Raw genomic sequence first — 26,092 nt, 5'->3', positions numbered from 1 at the left:
GCGCTCCGGTCAGATCCACTGACCCGGGGCGCTGCGATACCGCCTCCAGCCGGGATGCGATTCGCGATGCGGGTAGCGCCCGCTCGCGATGCGCACCCCGGCTCCCGTACCTGACTCGCTCTCCGTCGGTCCTGTCCCGGCGCGCGCGGCCCCGCTCCTTAGGGCGCGCGCGCGCCGGGTCTTTGCGATTTAAAGGGCCACTGCGCCGCTGATTGGCGCAGTGGTTCCAATTAGTCTGATCACCTGTGCACTTCCCTATATCAACTCACTTCCCCTGCACTTCCTTGCCGGATCTTGTTGCCATCGTGCCAGTGATAGCGTTTCCTTGTGTGTTCCTAGCCTGTGTTCCAGACCTCCTGCCGTTGCCCCTGACTACGATCCTTGCTGCCTGCCCCGACCTTCTGCTACGTCCGACCTTGCTTCTGTCTACTCCCTTGTACCGCGCCTATCTTCAGCAGCCAGAGAGGTTGAGCCGTTGCTAGTGGATACGACCTGGTCACTACCGCCGCAGCAAGACCATCCCGCTTTGCGGCGGGCTCTGGTGAAAACCAGTAGTGACTTAGAATCGATCCACTAGCACGGTCCACGCCAATCCCTCTCCGGCACAGAGGATCCACTACCTGCCAGCCGGCATCGTGACAGTAGATCCGGCCATGGATCCCGCTGAAGTTCCTCTGCCAGTTGTCGCTGACCTCACCACGGTGGTCGCCCAGCAGTCACAACAGATAGCGCAACAAGGCCAACAGCTGTCTCAACTGACCGTTATGCTACAGCAGTTACTACCACAGCTTCAGCAATCATCTCCTCCGCCAGCTCCTGCACCTCCTCCGCAGCGAGTGGCCGCTTCTGGTCTACGCCTATCCTTGCCGGATAAATTTGATGGGGACTCTAAGTTTTGCCGTGGCTTTCTTTCCCAATGTTCCCTGCACTTGGAGATGATGTCGGACCAGTTTCCCACTGAAAGGTCTAAGGTGGCTTTCGTAGTCAGCCTTCTGTCTGGAAAAGCCCTGTCTTGGGCCACACCGCTCTGGGACCGCAATGACCCCGTCACTGCCTCTGTACACTCCTTCTTCTCGGAAATCCGAAGTGTCTTTGAGGAACCTGCCCGAGCCTCTTCTGCTGAGACTGCCCTGTTGAACCTGGTCCAGGGTAATTCTTCCGTTGGCGAGTATGCCGTACAATTCCGTACTCTTGCTTCAGAATTATCCTGGAATAATGAGGCCCTCTGCGCGACCTTTAAAAAAGGCCTATCCAGCAACATTAAAGATGTTCTGGCCGCACGAGAAATCCCTGCTAATCTACATGAACTCATTCACCTAGCCACTCGCATTGACATGCGTTTTTCCGAAAGGCGTCAGGAGCTCCGCCAGGATATGGACTCTGTTCGCACGAGGCGTTTCTTCTCCTCGGCTCCTCTCTCCTCTGGTCCCCTGCAATCTGTTCCTGTGCCTCCCGCCGTGGAGGCTATGCAGGTCGACCGGTCTCGCCTGACACCTCAAGAGAGGACACGACGCCGCATGGAGAATCTCTGCCTGTACTGTGCTAGTACCGAACACTTCCTGAAGGATTGTCCTATCCGTCCTCCCCGCCTGGAAAGACGTACGCTGACTCCGCACAAAGGTGAGACAGTCCTTGATGTCTACTCTGCTTCTCCACGTCTTACTATGCCTGTGCGGATATCTGCCTCTGCCTTCTCCTTCTCTACTATGGCCTTCTTGGACTCCGGATCTGCAGGAAATTTTATTTTGGCCTCTCTCGTCAACAGGTTCAACATCCCAGTGACCAGTCTCGCCAGACCCCTCTACATCAATTGTGTAAACAATGAAAGATTGGACTGTACCATACGTTTCCGCACGGAGCCCCTTCTAATGTGCATCGGATCTCATCACGAGAGGATTGAACTTTTGGTCCTCCCCAATTGCACTTCTGAAATTCTCCTTGGACTTCCCTGGCTTCAACTTCATTCCCCAACCCTGGATTGGTCCACTGGGGAGATCAAGAGTTGGGGGCCCTCTTGTTCCAAGGACTGCCTAAAACCGGTTCCCAGTAACCCTTGCCGTGACTCTGTGGTTCCTCCTGTAACCGGTCTCCCTAAGGCCTATATGGACTTTGCGGATGTTTTTTGCAAAAAACAAGCTGAGACTCTACCTCCTCACAGGCCTTATGATTGTCCTATCGACCTCCTCCCGGGCACTACTCCACCCCGGGGCAGAATTTATCCTCTGTCCGCCCCAGAGACTCTTGCCATGTCTGAATACGTCCAGGAAAATTTAAAAAAGGGCTTTATCCGTAAATCCTCCTCTCCTGCCGGAGCCGGATTTTTCTTTGTGTCCAAAAAAGATGGCTCCCTACGTCCTTGCATTGACTACCGCGGTCTTAATAAAATCACGGTTAAGAACCGCTACCCCCTACCCCTCATCTCTGAACTCTTTGATCGCCTCCAAGGTGCCCACATCTTTACCAAACTGGACTTAAGAGGTGCTTATAATCTCATCCGCATCAGAGAGGGGGATGAATGGAAAACGGCATTTAACACCAGAGATGGACACTTTGAGTATCTGGTCATGCCCTTTGGCCTGTGCAACGCCCCTGCCGTCTTCCAAGACTTTGTTAATGAAATTTTTCGTGATCTTTTATACTCCTGTGTTGTTGTATATCTGGACGATATCCTGATTTTTTCTGCCAATCTAGAAGAACACCGCCAGCATGTCCGTATGGTTCTTCAGAGACTTCGTGACAATCAACTCTATGCCAAAATAGAGAAATGTCTGTTTGAATGCCAATCTCTTCCTTTCCTAGGATACTTGGTCTCTGGCCAGGGACTACAAATGGATCCAGACAAACTCTCTGCCGTCTTAGATTGGCCACGCCCCTCCGGACTCCGTGCTATCCAACGCTTTTTGGGGTTCGCCAATTATTACAGGCAATTTATTCCACATTTTTCTACCGTTGTGGCTCCTATCGTGGCTTTAACCAAAAAAAATGCCGATCCCAAGTCTTGGCCTCCTCAAGCGGAAGACGCCTTTAAACGGCTCAAGTCTGCCTTTTCTTCGGCTCCCGTGCTCTCCAGACCTGACCCATCCAAACCCTTCCTATTGGAGGTTGATGCCTCCTCAGTGGGAGCTGGAGCTGTCCTTCTACAAAAAAATTCTTCCGGGCATGCTGTTACTTGTGGTTTTTTTTCTAGGACCTTCTCTCCGGCGGAGAGGAACTACTCCATCGGGGATCGAGAGCTTCTAGCCATTAAATTAGCACTTGAGGAATGGAGGCATCTGCTGGAGGGATCAAGATTTCCAGTTATTATTTACACCGATCACAAGAACCTCTCCTACCTCCAGTCTGCCCAACGGCTGAATCCTCGCCAGGCCAGGTGGTCTCTGTTCTTTGCCCGATTTAATTTTGAAATTCACTTTCGGCCTGCCGATAAGAACATTAGGGCCGATGCTCTCTCTCGTTCCTCGGATGCTTCTGAAGTTGAACTCTCTCCGCAACACATCATTCCTCCTGACTGCCTGATTTCCACTTCTCCAGCCTCCATCAGGCAAACTCCTCCAGGAAAGACCTTTGTTTCTCCACGCCAACGCCTCGGAATCCTCAAATGGGGTCACTCCTCCCATCTCGCAGGTCATGCGGGCATCAAGAAATCTGTGCAACTCATCTCTCGCTTCTATTGGTGGCCGACTCTGGAGACGGATGTTGTGGACTTTGTGCGAGCCTGCACTATCTGTGCCCGGGATAAGACTCCTCGCCAGAAGCCCGCTGGTTTTCTTCATCCTCTGCCTGTCCCCGAACAGCCTTGGTCTCTGATTGGTATGGATTTTATTACTGTTTTACCCCCTTCCCGTGGCAACACTGTTATTTGGGTGGTCGTTGATCGATTCTCCAAAATGGCACATTTCATCCCTCTTCCTGGTCTTCCTTCAGCGCCTCAGTTGGCTAAACAATTTTTTGTACACATTTTTCGTCTTTACGGGTTGCCTACGCAGATCGTCTCGGATAGAGGCGTCCAATTCGTGTCTAAATTCTGGAGGGCTCTCTGTAAACAACTCAAGATTAAATTAAATTTTTCTTCTGCATATCATCCTCAATCCAATGGACAAGTAGAAAGAATTAACCAGGTCTTGGGTGATTATTTATGACATTTTGTTTCCTCCCGCCAGGATGACTGGGCAGATCTTCTTCCATGGGCCGAATTCTCGTATAACTTCAGAGTCTCTGAATCTTCCTCCAAATCCCCATTTTTCGTGGTGTACGGCCGTCACCCTCTTCCCCCCCTCCCTACCCCCTTGCCCTCTGGTCTGCCCGCTGTGGATGAAATTTCTCGTGACCTTTCCATCATATGGAGAGAGACCCAAAATTCTCTCTTACAGGCTTCATCACGCATGAAGAAGTTCGCGGATAAGAAAAGAAGAGCTCCTCCCATTTTTTCCCCTGGAGACAAGGTATGGCTCTCCGCTAAATATGTCCGCTTCCGTGTCCCTAGCTACAAGTTGGGACCACGCTATCTTGGTCCTTTCAAAATTTTGTGCCAGATTAATCCTGTCTCTTACAAACTTCTTCTTCCTCCTTCTCTTCGTATTCCTAATGCCTTTCACGTTTCTCTTCTTAAACCACTTATCATCAACCGTTTCTCTCCCAAATCTGTTCCTCCCACTCCTGTTTCCGGCTCCTCGGACATCTTCTCCGTCAAAGAGATTCTGGCATCCAAAAAGGTCAGAGGGAAAACCTTTTTTTTAGTGGATTGGGAGGGTTGTGGTCCAGAAGAGAGATCCTGGGAACCTGAGGACAATATCCTAGACAAAAGTCTGCTCCTCAGGTTCTCAGGCTCTAAGAAGAGGGGGAGACCCAAGGGGGGGGGTACTGTTACGCCGAGCGCTCCGGGTCCCCGCTCCTCCCCGGAGCGCTCGCTACACTCTCCTCACTGCAGCGCTCCGGTCAGATCCACTGACCCGGGGCGCTGCGATACCGCCTCCAGCCGGGATGCGATTCGCGATGCGGGTAGCGCCCGCTCGCGATGCGCACCCCGGCTCCCGTACCTGACTCGCTCTCCATCGGTCCTGTCCCGGCGCGCGCGGCCCCGCTCCTTAGGGCGCGCGCGCGCCGGGTCTTTGCGATTTAAAGGGCCACTGCGCCGCTGATTGGCGCAGTGGTTCCAATTAGTCTGATCACCTGTGCACTTCCCTATATCACCTCACTTCCCCTGCACTTCCTTGCCGGATCTTGTTGCCATCGTGCCAGTGAAAGCGTTTCCTTGTGTGTTCCTAGCCTGTGTTCCAGACCTCCTGCCGTTGCCCCTGACTACGATCCTTGCTGCCTGCCCCGACCTTCTGCTACGTTCCGACCTTGCTTCTGTCTACTCCCTTGTACCGCGCCTATCTTCAGCAGCCAGAGAGGTTGAGCCGTTGCTAGTGGATACGACCTGGTCACTACCGCCGCAGCAAGACCATCCCGCTTTGCGGCGGGCTCTGGTGAAAACCAGTAGTGACTTAGAACCGATCCACTAGCACGGTCCACGCCAATCCCTCTCCGGCACAGAGGATCCACTACCTGCCAGCCGGCATCGTGACAGCTTTTTTGTCACATAATATTCATAATATTTAAAACATTTATTAAAAGTTTCATATATGCAAATGTGGTATCAATAAAAAGTACAGAACACTGTGCCAAAAATTTGCCTTCATACCGCTGCTTATACAGAAAAATGAAAACGCTATAGGTCGTCAAAATAGAGGGATTTTAAACGCACTAATTTGGTTAAAAAGTATGAGATTTTTTTAAAGCGGTACAATAATAGAAAAGTATGTAATCATGGGTATAATTTTAATCGTATTGACATTTTTACTGTAAATTGTACAGCATGAAAACAAAACCTTCCAAAATTTGAAAACAAGAATATCTCTATTATGTGGCTCTGTTTGGGGGCATCATATTTTAGTATAGAGTGTACTAGGAGGTAAAGAGGTAGATCCTATGGTAATGCTATAGAATAGATAATCCACACTGAATATATCAGCCTAAAAGAAAGAGACTGCTCATATCATGAGCCAGTATTAAAGGTGTCCCTGTTCATGTTCTGCATTAGGCCATATACCTGTACATTTCATAGAGGGTTGTCCCTGTAGGAGCTGACAGAGAGCGAAACCCAGGGTCAGGTAAGGTGTATGCACATTTATTTTATTATTTTTTGATATGCATAGATGATAGTAATGTTTGTGAGTGTATGAATAAAACTTTTACTTAATTTTCAGTCTATACTATGTCCTGCTGCTAATTCTTATTACAGATTTTGGCCATGTTTCATGCAACACTAAGGCATAAGGCATTAAAGAGGATATGCAACCAATCCAAAAAAGAATAGGTTGCATTATCATTAGGGTTTCCTGATCACACACATTTTTATGGTTTCTTAATACATCCTCCTGTTTCAGAAATATGAGGGTTCCCTGATAGTTTAGGGAATCTGTCACAATCACGTCACATAGGGCAGTGTGCCCTGAGCTTATCCCAGAACCCCTTTCCCTGCCTCCTGCATAACCGCCCTAAGTAGCGTCTCTGCAACTGGGCATCAGTCCCTCCACTGACTGAAGTGAAAGGGAAACATAGTCAAAACAATAAACGGAACAGTATGAGGTCAGGGACACTGGTCAGGATAATGAAAGTTTACAAGTTAACACAGACTGGAAACCAGGATACTTAATAACAGCAGGAATGCAAAGTAGATACAAACAGCTATCAAAGAAACAGCTGCAGGTATATAGCGTGCAGACAAGAAACAAGTTAAGATACCATGTGGAGAGAGACAGAGTGCATAGTAAAATTAGCACCCAGTCTGAAAGGATGTGAAAGCCTGAAATAACTTCTCCTAGCTGCCTATTTTTCAAGAAGTGTAACTCTTACCTGAACAGAAAGTAACAGGGACAGCCTAGCCAGGTATGATCGTTACAGAATCAAGTCAGATGGGTAACATAGTAATATAGTTCATAAGGTTGGAAAAAGACCAGAGTCCATCAAGTTCAAACCTATATCCCTAATGAGTCCCTACTGAGTTGATCCAGAGGAAGGCAAAAAAAAAAAAAACATCTTAGAGGTAAAAATTCCTTCCCGACTCCAAATATGGAAGTCAGAATAAATCCCTGGATCAATGTTCTTTCCCTATAAATCTAGTAGTATCCATAACCAGCGATCTTATTATTCTTCAAAAATGCATCCAGACCCCTCTTTAATTCTTTTACAGAGTTCCCCATGACCACCTTCTCTGGCAGAGAGTTCCATAGTCTCACTGCTCTTACAGTAAAGAACCCCCGCCTGTGCTGGTGTAGAAAACTTCTTTCCTCTAGATGTAGAGGATGTCCCCTTGGTATAGATACAGTCCTGGGTATAAATAGATCATGGGAGAGATCTCTGTATGGCCCCCTGATATATTTATACATAGTTATTAGATCACCCCTAAGCCTTATTTTTTCTAAACTAAATAACCCCAATTCTGATAATCTTTCTGGTTACTGTAGTCCTCCCTTTCCCTGTATTACACTGGTTGCCTGTCTTTGAACCCTCTCCAGTTCCACTATATCTTTCTTGTACACTGGTGCCCAGTACTGTACACAGTATTCCATGTGTGGTCTGACTAGTGATTTGTACAGCAGTAGAATTATTTCCTTGTCGTGGGCATATATGCCCCCATTGATGCACCCCATGATTGTATTTGCTTGGCAGCAGCTGCCCAACACTGGTCACTACAGTTAAATTTACTGTTAACTTAGTCATTTTCTACATCAGTCGTCCCAAGTGTGCTCCCATTTAATACAAATTTATCAATGTTGAACTTCATCTGCCCAAACCCAACCCAAGCCCAAACCTCCAACCTATCCAGATCCATTTGTAACAGTGCAATGTCCTCTATAGTGTTTACTGCTTTACAGAGTTTAGTATCATCTGCAAAGATTGCTACTTTATTATTCAACCCCTCTACAAGGTTATTAATGAATATATTAAAAAGAACAGGACCCAAGACTGACCCCTGTGGTACCCCACTAGTAACAGTCACCCAATTAGAATAAGTACCATTAATAACCACCCTGTTTCTTATCACTGAGCCAGTTACTTACCCACTTACACACATTCTCCCCCAGCCCAATCCTTCTCATTTTAAGCACCAACCTTTTATGTGGAAACGTATGTTTTCGAAAAATCCAGATAAACGACGTCCAGCGATTCCCCCTGGTCCAGTCTGGAGCTTACCTCCTCATAAAAGCTGATTAGGTTAGTTTGACAGGACCAATCCCTCATAAAGCCATGCTGATATGGAGTCATACATTTATTTTTATTAAAATACTCCAAAATAGCATCTCTTAGAAAACCCTCAAACAATTTACATACAACCTAGGTTAAACTAACAGGTCTCTAATTCCCGGGGTCACCTTTTGACTCCTTTTTAAATATTGCCACCACATTTGCCATGGGCTAGTTCTGAGGAACAGTCTCTGGCACTATAGAGTCCCTGAATATTAAAAATAGGGGTCTGTCTATTACATTACTTAATTCCTTTAAAACACAGGGGTGAATGCCATCTGGACCTGGTGATTTGTCTATTTAGATTTTTTGTAGACGGCACTGTACTTCTTCCTGGGTTAGACAGGTGACCTGTACTGGGGAGTTTACCTTATCTCGCTGTATTTCACCTGGCATTTCATTTTCCTCGGTGAACACAGTGGAGAAGAATTTGTTTAACCCGATAACGACCATGGACGAGTATAGACGTCCAGGTTGGCGGGCGTTCCCGCACCTGGACGTCTATACTCGTCCATTCTTCTCGTGGGTGCTGCCCAGTGCACCCACGAGATCGCGGCAGGGACTCGGCTGTATCACACAGCTGGGACCCTGCTGCACTGCCAGGACCGAAGTAAACTTCGGTCCCGGCAGTTTTAACCCTTACAGCTGCAGTCGGAAGTGACCGCGGGCTGTAAGTGTTATGACAGAGGGAGGGAGCTCCCTCTGTCTTATTTGCAGCACCCCGCATCGCGATCGCGGGGTGCTGCGTGTAATACGCGGCTGGCCGGGGCCTGTCCCACTGCCGGGAGTGAAGTTCTCTTCACTCCCGGCAGTTTAACCCTTACAGCCGCGGTCAGAAGTGACCGCGCGCTGTAAGGAGTTCTGACAGAGGGAGGGGGCTCCCTCTGTCTCTCCTGCAGCACCCCGGAGCATCGCGGGGTGCTGCTACATACCTGGGCAGCCGGGGGTCCTACAAAGACATCCAGGTCTGCCCTGGGTATTGCCTGCTAGTGAAATATGCTGCCTGCTAGTGAAAACTGGCAGGCAGCATATAACTGCAATGCTTTGGAATACTAAGTATTCCAAAGCATTAAAAAGTGTAAAAATAAATAAATAAATAAAATAAAAGTGTAAAAATAAATAAAAATGTAATAAAAGTGTAAAAAAAATATATATATATATATTAAAAATACATTTATTAAATGAATCTAATTTAAAAAAAGCATAATGTGTAGGATCGCATTGGCGGACATCCGTAGCATGTAATATGCTGCGGATGTCCGCCACGTGATCCTACACATTATGCAGCAGTCACGGTAATGAGCTCGCTGCTGCGGCTGGGTAGCTTTGTGCGTCCACTCATAGCGGCGGATTTTCCGCCAGCAGTCATGAGCGGACACACTGAGCTACCCAGCCGCAGCAGTAATGGATATATTCGCCATGAGCGGGTGCTTATTCCTACAACATGGCGGATATATCCATCAGGAGCCTTAACTGTCACAGACAGATGCGTTATACTGCCAGCCGACCAAGGACCAATCAGAGAGGTCCCTGGTCCAGCCAATAACTTGTAGGGGTGCGGTATATAAATGGGGTCACTTGTGGGGGTGGGGGTACTGTTCTGCCCTGAAAGCCAAATGGCGCTCCTCTCCTTCTGAGTCCTACCATGCGGCCAAGGAACCATATATGGCCAAAGCGGGGGTATTTCCGAACATGGAACAAGCAGCTAAATAAAATATAGGGTGCATTTCTTTCAATATCAGAAGTGATGTACAAAAAATGTGCCCCCCAAATGATGCATTTGTGAAAAATTGCAATTTTCGAATTTTTAACACTGACTTTGTAATAATTCCTGCCAAAAAACTATGGTGTTAAAATACTCACTGTACCCCCTAGCGAATACCTTGAGGGGTCTAGTTTTTAAAATGGGGTCATTTGGGGGGGTGTTCCTATGTTCTACTACCTTTTAATTTCTGCAAACCTTGCATAGCACATAAAAAAAGATGTACTTATAAAATTTTCAAAATTTCAAGTTAAATTGTTAGGCTTCTAACTAATTTAAAATGTTAATTAAAAACTAAAAAATGACGTCAAAATAAAGTAGACATCTGAAAGTATAAGTTTCATAAACTATTTGGTCAGTATGTATAAATATATGCAACCAATTAGTGTTAAAATAGCAAAAAATCTAAATTTTTTGTAAAAATTTCATGATTTTTTGCATTGTAAAAAAAAACTACAAATGATGTCGGCTTACTTTTACTATGTACATGAAGGACAACTTGTGACAAAAAAACAATGTCAGAATTATCGTGATTGGCAAAACGTTACCAGAGTTATTCTCTAATAAAGACAGACATCCCCGATTTGAAGAAACAGGCCTGGTCTTTCAGGGGCGTACAGGTTTATTTGCATTGGTCCTTAAGGGATTAATATATTTGCTTTTTCCTGATCCCCGTTTCTAATTTCTTCTTTATCGTTTTTTAAAGGGCCAACACTTTCATCTTTAACCTTTTTGCTATTTATATAGTTAAAGAACATTTTGGGGTTAGTTTTATTCTCTTTGGTAATGAGACTTTCCGTCTCAATTTTTGCGGCTTTTATCAGTTTTTTTTAAATCATATTTTACATTTTTCTCTATAGCTTTTTAATGCTTCTTCACTGTCATCCTGTTTTAGTAGTTTAAATGCTTTATTTTTGTAATTTATTGCCCCCTAAACATTTTTATTCATCCATATTGGTTTTCTTTTATTCCTGATCCTTTGATTCCCATAAGGTATATGCCAGTATTCTTGTTTTTGAGGACATTATCCCATTTTATATTGTTAAGGGCTTCTCCGAGTTGATCAAACTTTGTCTTCCTAAGGTTCATTGTTTTTGTGGCCCCTCGCCAGATTCCCTTATTGAGGAATAAATTAAAAAGTATTATATCATGATCACTATTTCCTAGGTGTCCTTCTACCTGTACATTAGCCACTCTGTCAGGTCTATTGGTTAACATTAAGTCTAGCAGGATGCCCCCTCTAGTCGGGCCCTGCATCATTTGGGACAGATAATTGTCTTTAGCTATAGTCAGAAACCTGTTTCCTTTATGAGATTCACAGGACTCAGTCTCCCAGTTTATATCAGGATAGTTAAAGTCCTCCATTATTATCACCTCATTCTGATTTGCTGCCTTGTTTATTTGCCTCAGTAATTGATCTTATCAAGAATCTGTAGAGGTTTGCTCAGGGCACCCTAAGCTAATTAATGAAAGTAAAATCTAAAATGTTGGTTAAAAAAATGTCTGGTAAATATATTGCTCGTCCTAAATTCTCTGTTTCATCATCTCTGCATTTGCCCCTCCCTTCTGCTACGCAGTTGGATATCAATAGCCACGAGGAAAAGTTGTGTCATGGTGAGCCTTTGGAGCGTGCTGATGTGGTGAAGGGGAATGCAGTGGCTGAGCATAGCACTAGTGGGACTGGTGGTGGAAGGCATGCTGGGATACTGTAAGGCATAATGGTAGATATTCTAAAACAAGGAGTCACGATCATACATCAGAAGTTCTAACAGAGAGGAGTGGTGGGGATGATGAAGAGAAACTTAGGGGCACAGTTGGGTGGCGATGTACCTAGCTCTTTACAGTATTCTGCTGCGTTGAAACCTTTTACTATTACGTTACCAGATGCAGGAAAACAGGTACAGTGCCGTATCTGCAGAGAGAAAGTAAGGCACAGCCAGGGTCTGACTTTAGGAATTAGGCCTCTACATCTGCACATGGAGAGACATCACAATGCCTAGCTAGAAGTATACATCATCCACCAAGGCCTGCCATCTGGTGGCTACAGCTACATAGTTACATAGTTAGTATGGTTGAAAAAAGACATACGTCCATCAAGTCCAACCAGGGGATTGAAGGGAAGGATGTAAGGGGATAAGGGAAAGGGATGTAGTTTTATAATTCTGCATAAGCATTAATGTTATTTTGTTCCAGGAATGTATCTAACCCTGCTTTAAAGCTGTTAATTGTTCCTGCTGTGACCAGTTCCTGAGGTAGACCGTTCCATAAATTCACAGTCCTCACGGTAAAGAAGGCGTGCCGCCCCTTTAGACTAAACCTTTTCTTCTCCAGACGGAGGGAGTGCCCCCTCGTCCTTTGGGGGGGTTTAACCTGGAACAGTTTTTCTCCATATTTTTTGTATGGGCCATTTATATACTTATATACGTTTATCATATCCCCCCTTAAACGTCTCTTCTCAAGACTAAACAATTGTAACTCCTTTAATCGCTCCTCATAGCTAAGATGTTCCATGCCCCATATTAGTTTAGTCGCGCGTCTCTGCACCCTTTCCAACTCCGCAGTGTCCCTTTTATGAACAGGCGACCAAAACTGAACAGCATATTCCAGGTGAGGCCGTACCAATGCTTTATAAAGGGGGAGTATTATGTCCCTGCCCCTCGAGTCCATGCCTCTTTTTATACATGACAATATCCTGCCGGCTTTGGAAGCAGCAGCCTGACATTGCATGCTATTTTGTAGTCTGTGATCTACAAGTACACCCAGATCCTTCTCTACCAGTGACTCTGCCAGTTTAATCCCCCCTAAGACATACGACGCATGCAGGTTATTAGTACCCAGATGCATAACTTTACATTTATCCACATTGAACCTCATTTGCCAAGTGGATGCCCAGACACTTAGTCTATCCAAGTCATCTTGTAACTTATGCACATCCTCTATAGACTGTACTGTGCTACAAAGCTTGGTGTCATCTGCAAAGATAGAAACAGAGCTGTTAATACCATCCTCTATATCATTGATAAATAAATTAAACAGCAGCGGGCCCAGTACTGAACCTTGGGGTACACCACTAATAACCGGGGACCAATCAGAGTACGAATCATTTACCACCACTCTCTGGGTACGATCTATGAGCCAATGTTCAATCCAGTTACAAACTAAAGTTTCCAAGCCCAAGGACCTTAACTTACCTGTCAGATGTCTGTGAGGGACAGTATCAAATGCTTTGGCAAAATCCAGAAACACTATATCCACAGCCATTCCTCTGTCAAGGCTTCTACTCACCTCTTCATAAAAGCAAATTAGATTGGTTTGACAACTTCTATCCTTAGTAAACCCATGCTGGCTATCACTTATAATACTATTATCCCCTATGTATTCCTGTATGTAATCCCTTATAAGTCCTTCAAACAATTTACCCACAATGCACGTTAGACTTACCGGTCTATAATTGCCTGGCGAAGACCTAGAGCCCTTCTTGAAGATTGGTACCACATTAGCCTTGCGCCAGTCCCTTGGCACAATACCAGACACCAGAGAATCTCTAAATATCATGAACAAGGGTACAGATATTACTGAACTTACCTCTCTAAGAACTCTTGGGTGTAGTCCATCCGGCCCTGGAGATTTGCTTACATTTACTTTACTTAACTTACCTTGTACCATCTCTACATTAAGCCAGTTCAATACATTATATGATGTGTTACCAGCACTGACCTGACCAATGTCAGCTCCTTCTTCCATAGTATATACAGAACTAAAGAACCCATTCAGTAGCTCCGCCTTCTCTTGATCGCCCGTGACAACCTCCCCATTATCATTATTAAGGGGTCCTACATGCTCTGTCCTTGGTTTTTTTGTATTTATATATCTAAAAAAATATTTAGGATTAGTTTTGCTTTCTTCGGCCACCTGTCTCTCATTTTAGAAACATAGAAACACTATAGAAACATGGAATGTATCGGCAGATAAGAACCATATGGCCCATCTAGTTTGCCCAATAATCAGAATCCCATTAATAGTCCCTGGCCCTATCTTACATGAAGGGTAGCCTTATGCTTATCCCATGCATGTTTAAACTTCTTCGCTGTATTTGCAGCGGCCACTTCTGCAGGAAGGCTATTCCATGCATCCACTACTCTCTCAGTAAAGTAATACTTCCCAATAATACTTTTAAACTTTTGCCCTTCTAATTTTAAACTGTGTCCTCTTGTGGTAGTTTTTCTTCTTTTAAATATGATCTCCTCCTTTAACGTGTTGATTCCCTCTATGTATATAAAAGTGTCCATCATATCCCCTCTGTCTCTTCTTTCTTCTAAGCTATATAGCTATACTATTTCATCATTGTCTGCTGTCAGTTGTCGGTGTGCAGTACAATCCGTGCTGTGCAGAATTTGACTACTTTCAGCTAGACCTGGGCCGTCTAACTGGTAAAATTTAAATCAAATCAATGTTTGAACCTCCTGCTGTCCGCAGGATACTCGAACCGTTACCAATCTGCCTCTTCCTGCTGTCTGCTGAATACTACAAGTCCCACTAGTCAGCCTTCACCCTTGCTGCTGCTACCTCCAGCCAGGCCTTGGACGCCTGAACAAAAAAAATAAAACATTTTTTGATCCTCCTGCTATACAAATCTTACCAGTCTACCTCTTCCTGCTGTATGTTTGATACTACCAGTCCCACTAGTCCACCATAACCTTTGCTGCTGCTACCTCCAGCCAGGCCTGGGCTGCCTGGCCAAATGTAAAATCCCAAGTTTTTTAATCTGCTGTCTGCAGGCTACTAAACTCTTACCAGTCTGTCTCTTTCCACTGTATGATGGCTACTACAAGTCCCTTTAGTGTGCCATCAACCTAGCTGCTGCTAACTACAGACAGGACTGGGCCACCTGGCATAATTTTAATAAACAACATTTTGGAACCTCCTGATCTCTGCAGGCTACTACAACTTGTACCAGTCCGTTTCCTCCTACTGTACTCTGGCTACTAAAATCCCTCTAGTCCACCTACATATATACAACCCATGATCCCCCAAAAAGGGATTTTTTTCTTTTAATACAAAAGCTAATTCTTCTTGAAAGCTGTTGCTACTCCCAAAATATTTTTTTTATAACCCTTGACCAAATTCATGTCCTCTTATTTGCTTGGCAGACTAAAAGCTGTTGTTACTTCCAAAAATGGGACATTTTTGGATACCCTTCACACAATCCTTGCTGTCTTCTTCGTTTAGTGGACTAAAAAGCTGTTGCTACTCCCAAAAGGGGAAACTTTTGAAACCCTTGACAAAATCTATTCAGTCTTCATCGCTTGGCAGACTCAAATTTTCAAAATAAAAAAAAAGTGACTTCATTACTGTTTAGGCTGTTTAGGATGTCTTCAGTTTAAAGGATAAAGCAACTTCCCTAAAAAGGTAGTATTTTATGATTTGAAAATGAAAATGTAAAAATTCAGTCTTTAAAAACCACTGTGTGCATTTTAACATCTGCAGGCATCTGCCTACAACCACGAATACTTGATGTTGCTTTACTTTAGTGTGGATAAGCCTAATTAGAAAATAACATTTTTGAGGGTTTTCTGAGAGATGCTATTCTGGAGTATCTTAACCCCTTTAAGGTCCAAGCCCATTTTAACCTTAACCTGTCAGATACAAAAAAAATGATATTTTGTAAAGCATGCAAAACCAATAGGTTTTGCAATTGCTTTCATTAGAAAATTTTCAGTATTTTATACTGAAAAAGCCAGTCAAACAAATGCCCCCCCTGCCTGCTTGGACACATACTAGTCCTGCTATGTCCATGCATCATCACCTATGTCATGGACACACTTCCTTGATTGACAGCTGTGAGCGCAGGGCTCACAGTTGGTGGAAAAATCCCCCCACTGTCAGCTTGTGACCAGCTACTGTCAATGAGGACAAGCTGGGAGATGTGAGCAGACAGCATACTGAGGGAGGGGGTGGAGACCTGCACAGCAAGGTCACGCCCCCTCCCTTTGAGAGGAATTCAGACTAGTGAGCTAAATTATAATTGTAATAAAAAATAAAAAATAAAGGCGCTAGACACATAAAAATTAGATGGTCAGGATTAGGTATTGAGTGATATATTTAAAAAAAAAAAATTTTTTTGTTGGATCTGATGGGTACGCTTTAACCCCTTAACGATGCCGGACGTAAATGTACGTTCTAGCGAGCTGGTACTTAATGCACCAGGACATACATTTACATCCTATGCATAACCGCAAGCATCGGATGCTTAGGTAATGCACGGCAGGTCCCGGCTGCTGATAGCAGCCAGGGACCCGCCCGTAATGGCGGACATCCGCGATCGCACGGATGTCTGCCATTAACCCCTCAGATGCCGTGATCAATACAGATCCCAGCATCTGCAGCATCGGAGTCACTAAAATGGATGATCGGATCGGCTGTAGTGCTGCTGCGGTGATCCGATCATCCAGAACGGCAGACGAGGGCCCCTCACCTGCCTCCACTGCCTTACACGGGTATTCTGCTCTGGTCTGAGATCGAGCAGACCAGAGCAGAAGATGACCGATAATACTGATCAGTTCTATGTCCTATGCATAGCACTGAACAGTATTAGCAATCGAATGATTGCTATAAATGGTCCCCTATGGGGACTATTAAAGTGTAAAAATAAAAGTTAAAAAAGTTAAAAAAAAGTTAAACAAATGTGAAAAAACACCTTCCCCAATAACGTAAATTGTCCCATTTTCCCTATTTCACCCCCAAAAAGTGTAAAAAAATTATTTTATGTACATATTTGGTATTGCTGCATGCGTAAATATATGAACTATTAAAATAAAATGTTAATGATACCGTACGGTGAATGGCGTGAACGTAAAAAGAAAAAAGTCCAAAATAGCTGCTGTTTTATAGCATTTTATTCCATTTTATTGATACCATATAAGCAAATAGGGTATCAATAAAAAGTACAGATCATGGCACAAAAAATTAGCCCTCGTACCGCCACTCATGCGGAAAAATTAAAAAGTTATAGGGGGGGGATTTTAAATGTACTAATTTGATTAACATGTTAAGGACCAAGGACGTACCAGTACGTCCTGAGTCCTTTCCCTTTCTATAATGCGGGGCACGGCATTGATCGCGGTGCCACATGTTATTAACCCTTTAGACGTGGCGTTCAAAGTTAAATGCCGCGTCTAAAGTGAAAGTAAAATGTTTCAGGATGCTCAGAGGTCTGTTCAGGATGGCCGAGGTGAAATCGCGCATCCCGAACAGCTGTAAGACAGCAGGAGGGTCCCTTACCTAGCCTCCTGGTGTCCGATTGCCGAATGATCAGTGCTCAGTTCCTGAGATCCAGGCATGAGCAGTCAAGCGGCAGAATCATTGATCAATGGTTTCCTATGAGAAACCAATGATCAATGTAAAAGATCAGTGTGTGCAGTGTTATAGACCCCTATGGAAGCTATAACATTGCAAAAAAAAAGTGGAATTTTTTTTAAATATTTCTAATATATATTATTAATATCATTTAAAGGGGTATTCCAGGAAAAAAACTTTTTTTCCCTAACAACTGGCTCCAGAAAGTTAAACAGATTTGTAAATAACTTCTATTAAAATCTTAATCTTTTCAATAATTATCAGCTGCTGAAGTTGAGTTGTTGTTTTCTGTCTGGCAATATTGCTCTCTGCTGACATCTCTGCTTGTCTCGGGAACTGCACAGAGTAGAAAAGGTTTGCTATGGGCATTTGCTTCTAAACTGGGTGGTTCCCGAGACACATGTCATCAGAGAGAAAGAAAAGAACAACTCAAATTCATCAGCTCATAAGTACTGAAAGGATTAAGATTAAGATAAGTACTGAAAGGATTAAGATTTACAAATCTGTTTCACTTTCTGGAGCCAGTTGATATTTGTAAAAAAGTTTTTTTCCTGGATAACCCCTTTAACCCCTTCCCTAATACAAGTTTGAATCACTCCTTTTCCCATAAAAAAAAAAAACTGTGCAAATAAAATTAAACGTATGTGGTATCGTCGCATGCGGAAATGTCCGAATTATAAAAATATATATATTTAATTAAACCCCATGGTCAATGGCTTACACGCAAAAAAATTCCAAAGTCCAGAATAGTGTATTTTTGTTCGCTTTTTATATCATGGAAAAATTAATAAAAAATAATCAAAAAGTCTGATCAATACAGGTACCACTAACACCTTCAGATCACTGTTCATCAATCATGTGACTTACTATTTTGTGTATTTATATGAGAAGGTTTGTTATACTCATTGCCATGACTAAGGATCATACGGATCCAAAACGCGTTGGCGTTCCTGTCTCTGTCTTGTATATGCTTTTATAATCTAATAAAGTCCAAGAAACAGCACCAGAAGCGCTGGGCATTCTATTTCCTTTACAACAGACAACTGGTCACGCAAAAAGCAAGCCCTCATACTAGTCTGTGGATGCAAATATAAAAGAGTCCTTAAGGCCCAAATGGGCTGAGTCCTTAAGGGGTTAAGGACCTGGCCAATTAAATTTTTACGTTTTAGTTTTTTTCCTCCTTGCCTTCTAAAATCCATAACTATTTTATATTTCCATCTATAGACCCATATAAGGGCTTGTTTTTTGCATGACCAATTGTACTTTGTAATGAAACCTCAAATTTTACCATAAAATGTATGGCAAATCCCCCCCCCCCCCTAATTTTTTTTTTTAGGGAGGAAATTTTTATGAAAACCACAACTTTGCACATCTTGATACCCATGGCTAGATACATTTATATTTTGTACCGCTAAAAAAAAAACTAAAACTTTTTGTACAAAATCAGTAATCTAACATCGCTCTATTTTGACCACCTATAACTTTAAAATTTTTCTGTATATAGAGCGGTAGGAGGACTAATTTTTTGTGCTGTCATCTGTACTTTTTATTGATACCACATTTGCATATATCAAACTTTTAGATAATTTTTTATTAATTTTTTTGGGAATAAAATGTGACTAAAAGCAGCACATTTACGCCGTTCACCGTCCGGGATCATTAACATTATGTTTTGATAGTTTGGGCATTTACACATGCGGCGATACCAAATATGTTTATAAAAAAAAAAATGCTTTTTGGGGGGATTTTTCACTTTTTAATTTCACATTTTCCAACTTTTTTCTTACACTTTTTATGTCATTTGATTGGTAATACTGTTCAGTGCTATGCACAGGGCATAGCACTGATCAGTGTTATCAGCTATCTCCTGCTCTGGTCTACTCAACTTCAGACCAGAGCAGGAGACGCCGGGAGACGGATGGAGGCAGGTGAGGGGACCTCCGTCTGCCATTACAGATGATCGGATCCCGGAGGCAGCACTGTTGATGGTCAGATCATCTATTTTAACATGCGCACTGCCGCAGATGCCGCGATCTGTACTGATCACAGCATCTGAGGGGTTAATGGTGGACATCCGCGCGATCGCTAGCAGCCGGAACGCGATCGCTAGCAGCCGGAACCTGCCGTGTATGCACTGCTCCGATGCTCGCGATCATACACAGGACATAAATGTACGTCCTGGTGCGCCAAGTACCTCAGCACCAGGAAGTACATTTACGTCCATGGTCGTTAAGGGGTTAATGAAAATAACCTTCTAACACAGCACCAACATGGGTTTATGCTGGACTAGTCTCATCAGCTTATATAAAGAGATTTAAGATGTGGATGTTGAGCATCTGGACTTTGCTAAGGAATTTGATACTGTGTCATACAAAAGGTTAGCACATAAAGTGAGATGCTAGGACTAGGGGAGGTTATATGTAAATAGGTTACCTACTGGCTCGGTGATAGGAAGCAAAGGGCTGATATCAATATAAATTACTCTGGTTGGGTCAAATATACAAGTGGGGTACCGCAAGAGTGAGTACTTGGTCCACTTCTTTTCAATATGTAAATTAATGACCGTGTAGAGGGACTACAGAGTAGAATTTCTATAAATGTGGATGACACTAAAGTGAGTAAATTGATCACCACAGAGGAGGATAAAATAGTATAGAGGGATCTAAGGATGCTGGAAGCTTGGGCAGAAAACTGGCAAATGAAGTTTAATGTTAATAAACATAAGGTTATGCACTTGGGCCGTAAAAACAGCATGTGTAATTATGTGCTAATAATAAAATGTTAGTTATAACTACTGAAAAGGACTTGGGAGTATTGGTGGACATTAAACTCAACTTTAGTGATCAGTGCCAGGCAGCAGCTGCCAAGGCTAATACAGTCATGGAATGTATCAAGTTAGGCATGAAGGCTTGTGACAAGTTTTAAATTATTAGTGAGACCACATGGAGTATTGTGTCAACTGTTGGGCACCTGCATATGTGAACTGTCTGAACTGGAGCAGGTGCAGAGGAGGTTGACCAAGGTAATTGATGGTATAGGTAGATTAAGCCTATGGTAGATTAAGCCTATGGTATGATTTTCCTATGGTATGATTTACCACAACATACAAATATATGAATGGACTGTACAGAGACCTTACTAGTGATCTTTTTATACCTAGGCCAGTAACCCAGGGCACCCACTACATCTAGAGGAAAGAAGGTTTCACCATTATCACAAACAGGGGTTCTTTACTATAAGAGCAGTGAGACTATGGAACTCTCTGCCACATGATGTTGTGATGTCTGAAAAATAATTCAAGAGGGGCCTGGATATTTTTCTAGAAAAATATATTATGACAAGTTATGATATTAGATCTATGGGCATAGAACATTGATCCAGGGATTTATTCTGATTGTTAAAGTGTAGTTAAGAAACAATTTTTCCTTTGATAGGGTATCACTGAGAAATGTGAATGGAATCTCCTTTGCAGAGTTCCAAGAGCAGAGATTCCATCGAAAGGACCGCGCTGCGGTAGGACCGCGCTGCCCTGCGCAATCACCATTGATGGCAATGCAGGGTTTGTGGACTACTGTGCAAAGAATGAACATGTTCTTTCTTTGCTAGGATCAATTTCAACGACGGACAATTCCACCACTGAAATTCTGCAGTGTGAACGGGTCTGCGGAAGACCTATTCACATTAATGTTAGGGGTTCACACTATGGAATTTTGACACCAATTCCTCAGTGTTTACATAACCTTATGAAGTAATTTATATCTGACTCATGGCAATTCTCTGCCTACCTCTAGATCAACACTGTTGAGTTATAGCTTGAGGTTCATGGACTCTTTCCTTTTTTTAACCTTATAAACTATGTAATCCTCGCTACAGTGAAGCAGCAGTGTAAAAGAGGATTGGAATAGAGGACTACCTTCTTAACACCTAGAAAACATGGATGAAAGGCAGTTCACTTAAAAGCAAAGTTATGTTTTTTTGAGCAAGGTTGGATTCATTATGTAAGGTCTGTTATCCATTAACCCCTCGTCTCACAAGCCCCAAATCTCTGTTGTGAGCAAATATCCAATAGTATTTTTTGCATGGACATGCACACATAGACATAAAAAAGAGCTTGAGTCCCTGTCCTTTTTCTGCACCTGCCCTTTTATGCCCTATTGGCATTGACATATTATTGCATTTTGCCCCAATTTGTGTACAACAGCGATTTTGTGCAAATGCATCACATTGCAGTAATATAAATGTTGTCATACAGCTGTTTTGGCTGCACAGAGTATATAGAGCAGCACAAACCATGTTACAGGACCTTTAGGGACCTGTGATGACACGTTTTTCAGGTCGCGGTTGCAGCCATATGTGGTTTGTAATACAAGATCATTCACTCACATTAGCATATATGCAGCACTGCGAGTGGGACAAGGTGATCTTTATTGGTGTGACTAATGGGCCTCACTTTTAATTCACCCAGGGCTACATTTAGTTTAAAACCGGTCCTGCCTATTGCCCTCACAAATTGAGCTACAGAACGAAAGGTGCAATAACAGGATGCTACACAAGTGTTCTGACAGCACATTTAATAGCTGGGGTGGGAATGTGTTTTTTAAGTGAAGCAGCGGCAAGCACGCTGATTGCAACATCCAGAGGGGGCTCTTCAACGGCTACCACCCATGCAAGTATCAGCACAGGGGAGAAAGGAGGAGTTGTCCCGCCACCCTTGATGCCTGTTTCAGTTCATCCATGCTCGGCTCTGGCTCCAACCTCCACTGTATGTGCCATGGCCACCGGTGGAGAGAAAAGATTATCGGGCAGCTGTCAGGTAAGGTTATCAATTTCATAGTGTAAATACCATGCATTGGCCCATGCCATGCTATGCTCTACCCTCCCCTGCCCCCGCCATGAACTTTCCCATGTGCACTGTGACATAGTACCTGCTGTACTGTGACATCACTGTGCAAATTAACCCTGTATTGTGACATCACTGTGTGTTTTATCCCTGTACTGTGACATCACTGTGTGTTTTATCCTTGTACAGTGACATCACTGTGTGTGTTATCCTTGTACCGTGCCATCACTGTGTGTATTATCCCTGCATTGTGACATGACTGTGCGTATGAACATTGTACTGTGACATCACTGTGTGTATTATCCCTTTACTGTGACATCACTGTACGTATGAACATTGTACTGTGACATCACTGTGTGTATTATCCTTGTACCGTGACATCACTGTGTGTATTATCTTTGTACTGTGACACCACTGTGTGTATTATCTTTGTACTGTGACATCACTGTATGTATTATCCCTGTAACATGATATCACTGTGTGTAATACACCTGTACTGTGACATCAGTATGCGTATTAACCATGTACTGTGACATTACAGTGTGTTTTATCCCTGTACTGTGACATCACTGTGTGTGTTATCCTTGTACAGTGTCATCACTGTGTGTATTATCCTTGTGCAGTGATATCACTGTGTGTATTATCCCTGTATTGTGACATCACTGTGTGTATTATCCCTGTACTGTGACATCACTGTGTGTATTATCCCTGTACTATGATATCACTGTGTGTAATATCCCTGTACTGTGACATCACTGTGTATTATTCCTGTACTGTGACATCACTGTGTGTATTATCCCTGTACTGTGACATCACTGTGTTTATTATCCCTGTACTATGATATCACTGTGTGTAAAATCCCTGTACTGTGACATCAGTGTGCGTATTAACCATGCACGGTGACATCACTGTATTAACCTCTACTGTGACATCACTGTGTATATTATCCATGTACTGTGGCATCACTGTATATTATCACTGCACTGTGACATCACTGTGTTTAATCCCTGTGCTGTGATATCGCTGTGCATATTAACTTGGTAATGTGACATTACTAAGTGTATTATCCTGGTACTGTGACATCACTGTGTGTTTTATCCCTGTACTGTGACATCACTGTGTCTTTTATCCTTGTGCAGCGACATCACTGTGTGTGTTATCCTTGTACTGTGCCATCACTGTGTATATTATCCCTTTACTGTGACATCACTGTGCGTATGAACCTTGTACTGTGACATCACTGTGTGTATTATCCTTGTACCGTGACATCACTGTGTGTATTATCTTTGTACTATGACATCACTATATTTATTATCCCTGTACCATGATATCACTGTGTGTAATACCCCTGTACTGTGACATCAGTGTGCGTATGAACCTTGTACTGTGACATTACAGTGTGTTTTATCCCTGTATTGTGACATCACTGTGTTTATTATCCATGTACTGTGACATCACTGTGTGTGTTATCCTTGTACCGTGCCATCACTGTGTGTATTATCCCTGTATTGTGACATCACTGTGTGTATGAACATTGTACTGTGACATCACTGTGTGTATTATCCCTTTACTGTGACATCCCTGTGCGTATTAACCTTGTACTGTGACATCCCTGTGCGTATTAACCTTGTACTGTGACATCACTGTGTGTATTATCCTTGTACCGTGACATCACTGTGTGTATTATCTTTGCATTGTGACATCACTGTATGTATTATCCCTGTACCATGATATCACTGTGTGTAATACCCCTGTACTGTGACATCAGTGTGCGTATTAACCATGTACTGTGACATTACAGTGTGTTTTATCCCTGTACTGTGACATCACTGTGTGTGTTATCCTTGTACAGTGTTATCACTGTGTGTATTATCCTTGTACAGTGATATCACTGTGTGTATTATCCCTGTATTGTGACATCACTGTGCGTATGAACCTTGTACTGTGACATCACTGTGTGTATTATCACTTTACTGTGACATCAGTATAGGGTTAATATGCTACATGCTAATATGCTAATATGTTACAGTACAGGGCTAATGCGAATAGTAACATGACAGTGCAGGGATAATGCACAAAATAACGTCACAGAAGAGGGATAATGCACACAGTGGCATTACAGTACAGGCATAATGCACAGTGATGTCACAGTACAGGGTTAATATACACAGTAATGTGACATTGCAGGATTAATATGCACAGTGATGTGACATCACAGTGCAGGGATAATGAGCACAAAGAAAACACATAATACACAAAGTAAAGTGCCTTTTTTTTTTACTTGAGCCCCTGCCCTTCAAAATGTCTGTGCACGTCCTTGATTGTTTGTAACGGAGGGCCCTTTTAAGATCTTCATAACATATTCATGCAACAATTACATGTTTCAGAAAGAGAAAACATTACATGTTCATGAGTACAACTGAGCAAACAACATGTTTACGTGAATATGTCCTGTGACTCTAATAATTCATAGTTTTATCTCCCACATAACATTTAACTGAAAAGCAAAGTCAGCTTAAGCCTCGAGGCACACATGACGGAAATTTTGTTCACTTACAGATTTGTGCAGATAAAAGCTGAAGTGGATTACAGTATCTGGAGTAAAAATATGAGCTTGTTCCAGATTTTCATGTCCGTAGCATGCTCATTCTTTTGTGGATCTGTTACAGATTTTACCATCAATTTTATCCCCAGCAGTGGTGAAATCTTTAGAAAAGCCACAGCAAAATCAGCATGTGACATGCTACCAGTCATTTCTAAATCAAAGGCAAGCATATCGAGGTTATGTGTATCATCATAAAACATTATGGAAATATTATGTAAAAATCCTGTGCATTATATGTATGTAATCTCAAACAATAGTTTTCATAAAAGCCAATGTAAGATTGAATCAAAGTATTTAATCTATCAAGAATTGCATTCCAAGAAAAGGCCTCATATTGTGTATCTAGCAAAAATGTGTTGAAGTTTTTGAAGAAAATCATATAGTCAGGTGTTATACTGATATCTGCTGTTATACTGCATGCTTTGCTTTGAGAAACCTTTGCAGCTGGAATGGTCCCTTAATCGTTCTGAATACCTACGGTGCATTGTACATTCCTGTCTATTGCAAGCCAAGATAAACATAACTACTTCTGTCAATCCATCATCCTGTAATCAATACTCACCCATCTCTGTCGTAAATATCAAGCAGGTAGATGTGCAAATAAAAAAAAGATGAAAAAAAGCCTATAGAGACGATCTGTCCCTTACAGCTTGCAGGCTGTGAGTAAGGGATTTTTATATCTCTCTTGCTCCCTCTATTTTCTCTCTCCCTCCCTCTCCCTTTTCAATGACCCAGCTCCTCAAATGCTTTTAATACTCTCTAATTACTTAATCTGCAACAACGGCTTACATGACAAGCTTCAAATTGTCATGAGCAGTAATGTAAACATAGAAATAACAGGGTAGCAGGGTCACGGGATGCTCGATATGCTCCATTCTCTGTTTCACTGTGAATCTGATTTCATTTCAACCAGCCAGTTATTATTTAGCTAGACACATTTACAATGGGAATCCTTCCTCTGTTCTCTGTGCCTCACTATAAATAGATTTCATTTCAAGGGGGGTTTGCTACAGTAGAGACATGATATACGAAGAGACAAACATAGAAATTATGTGGGAAAGACAACTGATAGGAAAGAAATATCTAGCAATTTTAACCCCTTCAGAGTGATGAATTGAAATGGCTTTAAGAGAAGCAAAAAAATCAGCAAGAGAGCTAACAAAATATGTGAAATTTAAACCAGGGCAGGGCAGGACTGGCCATCGGGCACACCCGGCATTTGCCTGGTGGGCCGGGCCAT

At 42.9% G+C, this 26,092-nt stretch overlaps 1 protein-coding gene across 2 annotated transcripts in view; it reads right to left on the bottom strand.

Annotated features, from left to right (window-relative positions):
- Window positions 1–25,545, bottom strand: part of LOC130282579 (rap1 GTPase-GDP dissociation stimulator 1-A-like) — a 475,415-nt gene extending 449,870 nt beyond the window's left edge. For both annotated transcript variants that reach the window (XM_056530939.1, XM_056530940.1), the window contains exon 1: window positions 25,415–25,545. In XM_056530939.1, coding sequence (XP_056386914.1) covers window positions 25,415–25,418 — 4 coding nt within the window. In that variant the 5' untranslated portion in view covers window positions 25,419–25,545. The remainder of the gene's footprint in view (window positions 1–25,414) is intronic.
- Window positions 25,546–26,092: the final 547 nt, after the last annotated feature.

Source organism: Hyla sarda, chromosome 7 (genome assembly GCF_029499605.1).
Source record: "Hyla sarda isolate aHylSar1 chromosome 7, aHylSar1.hap1, whole genome shotgun sequence".
NCBI lineage: Eukaryota > Metazoa > Chordata > Amphibia > Anura > Hylidae > Hyla > Hyla sarda.
The sequence above is the reverse complement of the archived record's forward strand: the minus strand, read 5'-3'. Positions and strand labels throughout refer to the sequence as shown.